Below are 10,060 nucleotides of genomic sequence, written 5' to 3'. Positions count from 1 at the left end.
GTATTGATGGAAGCCACACTAATTGCTAGTTTGCTTTTCTCTTGAGTGTTTCAAGAGCACTAAATACCATAACTCACCATATTTCCCCTTTCACATTGGCTATTGGGAAGCTCAGAGTCACATCTGTGAATGCTCCATACCAAGTCTGTAAATCAGTACACATTTAGTTTTGATTCTGTTCTCCTTTGATGTGCTGACTCTTGCTTTTCTATCTTCTTTTGCTATATTTTAGCTCATGCTGTCATAGTGTTTTTGTCCTTGTAAGATGCTTTAACAAACAACCTTGCTGAAATTAAATAAACCTGTCTATATTTCTGGTCTGCATAGAGAAAAAAAAAAAAGGCCCTTTGCCATGTTAGCTTCAGAGCAATAAGTCACCCATAGGTTACCTGCTGATCAGTGTCCAAAACCCTTTGGGAGTGTGGCTTGCAGGACAAGGGGGTTCAGCGGGTGAAACTTAACTAGGTGGCTAGGTGGTGTTCTGGAATCAGTGAAGGTGAAAGGCAGACAGACTGCAAAATCTCACAGAGAGTGTTCTCCCCGCTCTCGAGATGACCCACAGTTGCTGGGGGAAGGGAATTAGGGCTCAGGTCCACCTACAGCCTTAGGGGAAAGGGGTTCCAGAGAGGATGTCTACAGCACTAACAAGCCACATATGGGAGAGAATTCAGGTGTTCTGTTTTATTGGGAGGTGAGGGCAGCCCAAATCCAGGAAGAGACTTGTTTCTAATGGGCTGGCCGGGGAGGGGGCAGCTCCACCCAGGCTTCTGTTTGTCCTGCTCTGTGTGTTCACCCAGCAGCCCCAGACAAGGAATCAAAGGGCGGGGAGCCGGGCTCAACCGATAGCCTGGTACTGCGTGCACCAGTTGGGGACACAGGACCCTGAACAGGAACAGTTCCAGGTGACACCAGAGAACCGAAGATACTCCCACCAGTGGTCACTGGGTAACCACTTTCAGATTCTCCACCCTTGGCTTGAGGGTCTGTGGTTTGTGGTGGGGTGGAATATAGACGCTGGGACCAGAGGGTTAAACTTGCCTGCAACTCTGCCACTTGCTCGCTGTCTAGCATTGGGTGTGTGTAAGCCTTGGTCTCACCATCTGTGAAATGGACTCACAGAGGGTGCTTCCTATAAGTTTGCTAAATTTGGGTAGAGTTGGGGTATAGCAACCTAATTGGGGGACCTCTGAGGGTCTGGTAGGTGCTGATGTAGGGAGAAGTCAGCAGATGGCAGGGGATGCTGTGTGGTTTGGGGACCACTGTCAGGGCAGGAACCCCCACAGCCAACTGGACTTTGAGTCTATACCTATGGCACTGGGGACAGGGAAAAAAACTGGTAGAGGGCCTTCTGTGGACCTGGTTCTTTTCCTAAATGATCTTACTGACCTCGAAGAGTGCCTCTGAGGCAGGTGCTGGGTTCAAATCCCGGTTGCACGCCCTCTAACACCCTCTCCTGTCCAAAAGAGCCACAGTAATTAGAGGATGGGGGCTCTGGAGCCAGTCCACGGAAGCTGCTCTCAGCCCCATCAAACTTGGCTGCCCTGGGGCAGGTTTATTCTGCCTGCTGGGCCTCCGTTCCCTAATGTGTAAAATGGGCAGGAGAACAGTACCAAAATCAGAGGACTTGAAGGACTAAGAACCTCAGCTGTGGTTTTGTTCTTGTCACCAACTTTGTAGTCTCCATTACAACTGGGACAAGGCCAGATGAAGGAGGGGTGGAAACTAGTTCTAAGATCTCAAGAAAGGAGGCTGTGGGACCCTGACAGGGTGGCAGGAGGGGAAGAGAGTGCCCCAAATTGAAGGAACACCATCAAGGTCACTGCTACTCTAAGTTAAAACTTAAGAATTAGATATCCATCATGGGCAAAATCTCAACCCGTTCAGTAAAAATAGGATAAGCAACAGTACTGATCTTGATTTTTAATTTGTGTTAAACTCTTGCCCATTTTTTTTTAAAACTTTTCTGAAGTATTGCACCAGAAGCCAGGGCCTACCCCCACCACACCCCCGAAGCCCTGACCTTGCTGTGGTTGGGCTTCCTTCAGCCCTGCAGTGTGGATGGCTTTCCCTAAATGAGACACGAGAGAGGCATGTTGAAGTAGATTGAGTGCAGACAGCACCACTGTGCACAGTGCCTCATGGTGGCTGCATGTTCCCTGCACTGTGCTGGGCACACCGGGAAATGGATGGTCGGCACCTATTTATCCACATATCAAACTTGCCTTGGGAGCCGGAGCAGAGGGCTGCTTGCACCGGGTGTGCCAGCCTGGCTGTGTTGGCACTGTCCTCAGCTGGGTGGGAGGAGGCCACGGTTTGCCTATAAACCATTGCATTGATCGAAGGTGTTTCTTGTTTACTCGGTGACTAATTCTGTCACTATTCCACCCTTTAAGGACTGCCCCCTTTCACTCCAGGGCCATTTAGCTGCCTGCTCACAAAAGGTTTCAGAAATGCTCTGTCTCCACAGCTGGCTTGAACGGTGTGTGCTTGGCCTGCCCCCCAGGAGGAGGGCTCACTGCTAAAATGGGGGTTCAAGGGTATCATCCTTGATGTCAGAGAGAAATTCCAGATTCACTCATGAATCAGATCACAGCTGATGAGGTTATCACATTACTAAGAAAAATATTTATTACTAATATAATACGTGTCTCTCCTGACTCCCACCACGCCTTTGTGTAATCAGTAACCAACTTTGCATTCCTCATTTTAGGCCATCCGTATTGCTCAACTAGTTACAATTTTAATTTCTTATAGCAAAATCAGACATGCAATGACTATTCTGTGTCCTATGTTCTCTTACATCACAGGCAAATATTTGATGAAATTGTAGCATAATGCAGGAAGAAAGAGTAGAAAGTGCAAAAGTAGAAAGTAGGAAGTCGGGAGAATTAAACCCCAGGACCTACACTTACTCAGAAACATTGCAATAGCAAAAAGACCAGGGAAGGGTGGAGGGGGCACTTATTTTTCTCACAGATTAGAAGGGTGGTAAGTCTACTTTCAAAAACAAAATTCCCTACAAAAGGGTAACTTAATGTGTTTAATGTCAAATGAAATAAAAACAAAACAACTTATACCATTCATCCACGAAAAAAGAACATTTTAACATCACATTAACCATTTTTTTCCCAAATAAAAGCTAGCTCTTTCCATTAGATAAGTTTTCCTTGAAATTTTCCTATGTGATTTGTTTTTCTCCATTTTGGGTACTTGAGAAAAATTCATCACAGACATGAATCACTGTCTGACTGGACTTGTGTCTCAGTTTTCCCATCTGTTAAACAGACAAAGAGTCCTTGAGTGGCTTAGGGGGCACCAAAGTCACTCTGGCTTGCCCAGGACTTTCTGGTCTTAACCATAATCCTGTTCGTAACTAGCACTGGTGTGGTGCTCACTGGGTGCCAGACCCTGTTCAGGGCACCCTGTGTATATTAATTCTCACAACTTGTTGAGATGGGGCCAACCTTTATTTCAATTTTACAGATGAGGAAACTGAGGCCCAGGGAGGCTCAGAAACTCACAGTCACTCTTTCAGCACATGGCAAGCAGAGATTCCAAATCCCAGAGTCCATGTTCCCATACTGTGCTCTCCCTAGAGTGTCAGCCCTGGGCTGTCTGTGGTGAGCTCTCCAGACCCCTCAGGCATGGGTATCACTGTCACTTTATTAGTTGCTGTACCTTTTGGGCTTTGGAAAGCTTGCCCCTTCTTGCACCATCTCAGAAATGTTCTCTTCAACCTCCCCAGTCATGTGAGCATAGCTCCCCCAGGCTGAATAAATCCATTTCTGTTGTACTTACATATGTCTGCCAATAGGTGACAGTAACCTCTTGGTTTTGTAGGAGCAATTTCACAAGTACTTTATGATCGCAGCATTGTCTGATTCCAGGTAATCACTGCAAAAGACATGTCATTGGTTTTCCTTCTTTCAGTTCCTGTGGCCTTGAAGTAAGAGGTTCCTTAGAATGTGCAGAGTGAGTCATGGAACCCCAACTCTGTGGAGGATGAGGCTTGTCTCTTGCCTGCAAGATAGATGGATAGATGGATAGATACAGATAGACAGACATGATGAAATATCTTGAGCCAAGATCTCAAGTGTTTATTGAAGATAGCCTCCAAGTAGGATTGAATTCAAATTGAATAGTAGAGGCTTAGAAAGTTTGCAAACCCATTGTTAACGTGTAAGCTTGTCACAAGCTGAATTTAGATGAGGACATTGTACGTATGTGTAAATAATGTTCCTGCATGTGTTTATGTATGAGCTTGACCAAGACATTTAACACGCCTCAGTTACCTCATCTATAACTTTGAAATAATAACCATTACCTTGCTGACTTGTTACAAAGAGTACCCTAGTTTTATGAGTGAAGCTTCTAAAACAGTGCCTCCCACACTGGGCAAGCACTCACCAAAAGTTGTTGCTATTATTACTTCATCAGGGCCCTGTGATTGGAGTTGTTGTTATGTGGTGGGTTCAAACCCTTGGGTCTTAACCATGGGTAGCACTCAGTCTCTCAGATGTCTCAAACCCCTCATCTGCAAATGGCTACAAATTACCCAGCATCAGTGAGCTCTCTGCAGAGATCCAGAGAGTAAATATATCAGGCTTTGTGAGCCATGGCACGTGTTCCTGGTCACTATTGTCAGACTCTGCCATTACACCATGAAAGCATCCTCAGAGAGTGCATAAATAAATGCCCCTGGCTGTCCTCCAATAAAACTTTATTTATGGAAGCTGAAATTTGCCCCCTACATAATTTCAAGTATCACACTTTGTGAGTTGTCTTCTTTGGTGGTTTTTTTTTTTTTTTCCAACCATGTACAAATGTGGAGCCCATTTTGTTCACTGGACATACTAAAACAGGAGCCCAGCTGAATTGGGCCACAGCTGTTGTTTCCTGACCCTGGTCTGGAGGATTCAATGCTGTATTCATAATATTCCATTTATAGACAAAAATGATGGCTTGTTGGAAATATGCATATTGTGGATTTTAAAAATAGGAAATACTTCAAAATAACAAGTGTCCCATAGGTTTTAGCAGTGCTCGGCTTTCTTCTGTGCTGTGATTAGAGAACATATAAATCCCCAGAGCTGGTACATCCGTGGGTCAGCTTTGGAGGCTCCATTCCTTTGTCTTCTGGGGGAGATAATAATATACAGAGCATCCCCTAGTGAAGAACCCAATGAACAGTGCCTGAGTCTTGTTTCTACCTCACTAACTGGGGGAGCTGTGGGAAGTCATTTAACCTCTGGAGTCTTAGCTGGAGAATGAGATCACAGTAAAACCTGCTTCACCAGGGTGTGGTGGGGCAAAATGCGCCAATCACAGGCAAAGCACTTGAGAAGCAGGCTTGGCATTGCAAGCACTAAGTTACTGTTTCCTCTCACCATCATCACAACAAGCTCTTGAGAGGGTCAGTGAGGACCTGCGCATGGGCCCGGGTTAGGGCCTGACCAAGGAGAGATGGGGTCAAGCATTACTTCCTCCATTCAACTCATAAACTACCCCTGCACGCCTGATAAATGCAAACATGCTGCTAGGAAAAGGAGACACGGTATCCCGTAAGGGGGACACAGCCTCTGGCCTAGTGGCACTTATAATGTATTAGGGACACAAACCAGAAATTCCCTTTTGTCCTGGTCAGGAACAATGACCATTCCAGAAACATCTAACCTAACATTGCCACCCTCACCCAGAACCACATAGCACTATCAACTCCCTGTTCCTTGTAGCAGAGGACACTGTGCATTTTTGTTTCATAGATACATATTTATTATGAGCCAGATAATCTAATCACTTTTAAGCATTGACTCATTGAATCTCTGTTGCAAATGTTAAAAGGCACAGAGACACTAATTAACTCTCCCAAAGACTCACAGCTGTGAAGCACAGAGAGTAGATTCGAGTCCAGGCATTCCTGTAAACTCATACTTGTAACCACTGTGCCTTGCACTGCAGGAAGTGGCCTAGTTTATGGATTTACTGCTCTGCTTATCCTCTTTCTATCTACTAGCTTCTAACTCTGTGGAGTCAAGTGGGCTGTCTGCTTAATTCCCAGCTGTCATCCTCACGCCTGACAGTGTCAGGTGCCAATGTTTGCTCAAAATATATCTGCTGCATCAATGAATGAGAATTTACTAACATAAATATATAATTACAAGCAGTACCAAGTGCTATGAAAAAAAAATGGCAGGAATGGCAGAGTGGCTCAAGTGGTAGCGTGCCTGCCCAGCAAGCATGAGACCCTGAGTTCAAATCCCAGTGCTGCCAAAAACACACACACACATACTTGGGTATTGTAACAAAAAAAATGCCAGTACCATGAGAATGTAAAATGGGAAAATCATTTAGTTTGAGGATCAGAGGATGCTCGAAATTCTAACTTTATTTCAATTGCCTTCATCTTAAAGTCTCCTTGACATGATAGCAGATGAGAGGGAAGAAAACATTTTTCACCCTGATCTTACCTTTCATGATGATAAATATTTCCACCAGCAATGAAATGCATTTGAAAGGTAGGGGCACATTTGACTTTAATTCTGTTGCATATAAGGGTCCAAGACCGCCTCTCCTTCCACAAAATAAATAGAAGCAATTTATTCGAACCTGGGCTGTGATGATACATGCATGAGTCCCTTGTCGGTCTACAGTTTGGCTTTGTGTGTAGATGTCTGACTTTGTTTTGGTTTTGAGTTCCTTCTCCCTCTTCTCTTCTCTATTTCAGGAGCAATGGGTAACCAAATGAGTGTTCCACAGAGAGTTGAAGACCAAGAGCTCGAATCAGAAGCAGACACTTACAAGGTAGAGCAGTCACAATCATTGGGACACTGGCAGCTAATGACCCGCCCAGCGCTTGTGGCAGGGGAACAGCAGGTGGGGGCTGCTGCTGTTATCCATCAGTTGTAGTCAGACCTTTGTAGCTGGCTAAAAATGCAGGCTCTGAGCCCCACTAAACTGAAGTAGAGAGCCTGTGTCTTCAGGGACCTCCACAGGTGATTCCCAGGAAGCCAATTCGGAACCTGTTCCCTAGTGGGACCTCAACTATCAGATTTTGTTCCTCACTGCTGTCCCCTGGGACATGTGTCAGTGTCTGGAGATATTTTTGACAGTCACAAATCAGGGAGAGGTTGTGCTCAAGTGGTTATCAAGAGGCCCTGAGTTCAAACTCTAGTACCTAGTACCCTAGCATTGACCTGGGGGAGCAAGTCATGGTGTGTAGGCCAAATGGTTTGATGGTTGGATCTTTTATTTCTTGGTAGGGCTAATGATAAAGTCAGAAACACAGACTACTTTTAAATAATTAAAAAAATTTTAAAAACAGGAAAGACCTTCTGTATCCTCCAGGAGGTTCCCACCTTTGGGAGTTGGTATTTAGTCTTTTAGGTGTTTTTCCTCTCTGTACTTATTAACATATGTTCTTACTATTAATAATAGTAGCAGAATAAGACTCCATATGCAAAATACTATATAATCAATATGCAATTAATACTGATTAAAGGGTATAAATTATCACTAAAACATTATATAACATTCTTTTGCAACTGTTTTTCTATGTGATTATTATATGTATATACAATCTTTTTAAATATCTATAATAAGTAACAAAAGACAAAAAGAGCAATACTCTAAAATTAGGAAAAGTTTGCAACAATGAATAAGGGAGTATAAAACACACACACACACACAATGAATTCCTGTATCTAACAAATCTGTTAGCTCAAGGCCTGGCTGATGTTGTGTTTGTGTGCAGGACCATTTGGTGATGTTAGTTTTACAGATGGTGAAACCACCATGTTACATTTCTGTTCCATCCCTCATTAGATAGGTAGCCTTTTTGAGCCTTAGAATCCAGGGTAGATGATGGGTTGGGGAGGTGGGGAACAGGACCCACCTGTGGCACTGTGATAAAGCACAAACCACAGAATACACTTACAGTGACAAGAAGCCAGCCTAGGGTGGGTTATTTTGTTAGCCTAAGGCATGATCAGAAGCTGGGTTTTTTCTAGAAATGCGGCCTTTAAATTGTTTAATTTTTGTGAGGCTTCCTTGTAGCCTTCAGACTCTCTCTTGAATTTTCTAATTTTCCCTGAAGACTTAATCAGTAATGCCACCGGTTCTGTTCCAGGTGACAGAGGACAGTGAGTGTGGCCAGAACGGGATCCCGGTGGTTGTATCGACCTGCACAGTTCAGCACTATGATGAAGGTCAGTGCTATGCTGGGAGAGCTGCTCCCCTGGGGTGGGAGGGTCTCTTGTTCTGTTTATGGCAAACAGAATGGAAAGGTAAAGCCACAGACTCACTTTAGATGCTCACTTGTATCGTTTCCTGGGGAGGCTATAACAAAGGACCAGAGGCTGGGCAGCTTAAACAAAGGTGTTGATTGTCTCATGGTGCTGGTCTGGAAGTTTGAAATCTGGGTGTTGCAGTATTGGTTTCTTCTGAGGGCTGGAAGGGAAGACCTAGTTCCCATCTCTCCCTTGTGTCTTCAGGGCAGGTCTCCAGAGGGCTGCCTCTGTGTCTAGATTCCTCCTGTTTATAGGGAAACAGACATGTGAGGTTAGGGCCCACCCTTAGGACCTCATCACCATCAGCAATGACCCTGTTTCCAATGAGGTCCCATTTATGAGGATAGGGGCCAGTCTTGGGGGGAGGGTAGATATAATTTATTCCATGACCTTTAGCTTGTTTGAGTCACATGACAGCCCAAAGAGACCAAGGATTTGCAATATATGAGAGAAAAGCAGCAGAGGAAAACACTGAGAGTTTGGCTTTTGGAGTCAACAGACCTAGCTTAGAACCTATTGTGCACTGGCTGTGTGACATGGAGCATGTCATGGGACATGTGTGTTTTATGAATCTATTGTAGCTCATTGACTCACACTGTCATTGAGATAGACTCTGCCCCACATTGAGTTTGTGGTCCTCCTGCTGAGTGCAGGGGTGCCTTCTTTGTGTCTGTTCACACGTAGACTTTGGTGAACTACAAGGGAGAAAGAAAATCTCCAACAGCCGTGAGATCACTGGAGAGTTAGAAGGGACCCATCTCCAGGCCAGATCCAATTAATCATCCTAGAAGGAGAACGTAGATTCCGTTTAGTAAGACCCTAGCCATGGAGATGCTACACACCCCACTGTGCTCCAACAATCCCTTTCTACCCAGTAAGGTAGAGTGACAGCTGTGCCTTACCTTCATTCCCTAATAGCAGGAAGGTGGAGATAAAGCCTAAGTCTAGAGATTCAGGGAAGGAATACCTGAAAAGACTTGTTGTAACCACCTCAAAAGGAAATTTTCTGTTTTGTTTTTGACAAAAGTGGCTGCACATCTCCCCTAAGGAGATAGATGACAAGCTTAGCATCCATCCAAGCCCACGAGAACAGAGGCAGTGCTGCTGGGATTTCATCAATGTTTTGTTCTTCAATTACAAAACTGCTCTTTAAAGGCATGTGAGTTGGGGCTGGTGGAGTGGCTCAAGTGGTAAAGGCATGTGAGCTATTGAGAGTCCCTTGAGTCACCTCCTCACTTACACAGACCTGAAGTGTGGGGCAGAGGGAAGCAAGTGTGGGTATCTGGGTCAAAGGAGGGAGGCAGGCGAGGAGGACATGTTGGCCTCACAGGTGACCCGGGACTCAGTGAGATGATGCCTTCAGAACTCAGAGAATCCCACCAATGACATTGTATTATCACACACATGCTGACTTCCTGTGTAGGTCCTATGTCTGTGCTCTACACATGAAAAAATACACTTTATTTTTCATTTCCCGCCCCCCCCCCAAAAAAAAGGTTTTGCCCCCTTGGGGTCAGCAGAATCTCCACCAAGAGTGTGCACTCAGGAATGTATTTATTTACGAGACCACAGGCCTATAGAACAATCCCCCTCCTCCTCCCAGATGACTTTGGCCTAATCCTCATAACCTGTGAACATGTCACCTTATGTGGCAAAAGTGGACTCTGCAGCAGTGATCCAGGACCTTGAGATGGAGCAATGATCCTGGGTTATCCAGGTTGCTCTGATGTAATCCCAACGGTCTTTATAAGGAGTGAAGCAGGAGAGAGGGAGCA

At 44.9% G+C, this 10,060-nt stretch overlaps 1 protein-coding gene across 3 annotated transcripts in view; it reads left to right on the top strand.

The window, feature by feature from the left end:
* The first annotated feature begins 795 nt into the window (after nt 1-795).
* The window catches only part of Bcas1 (brain enriched myelin associated protein 1), an 84,810-nt gene continuing 75,545 nt past the window's right edge, over nt 796-10,060 (top strand). The window contains exons 1-3 of one of the 3 annotated variants that reach the window (XM_074074999.1): nt 796-945; nt 6,725-6,801; nt 8,126-8,204. In XM_074074999.1, coding sequence (XP_073931100.1) covers nt 6,730-6,801; nt 8,126-8,204 — 151 coding nt within the window. In that variant the 5' untranslated portion in view covers nt 796-945; nt 6,725-6,729. Of the gene's footprint in view, nt 946-6,724; nt 6,874-8,125; nt 8,205-10,060 lie in introns of all 3 variants that reach the window. The other 2 variants (XM_074075000.1, XM_074075001.1) reach the window with 2 other exon arrangements.

The sequence above is a fragment of the Castor canadensis genome, chromosome 5 (assembly GCF_047511655.1).
Source record: "Castor canadensis chromosome 5, mCasCan1.hap1v2, whole genome shotgun sequence".
NCBI lineage: Eukaryota > Metazoa > Chordata > Mammalia > Rodentia > Castoridae > Castor > Castor canadensis.
Note: the sequence above shows the minus strand (reverse complement) of the source record. Positions and strands in the feature narration are given on the sequence as shown.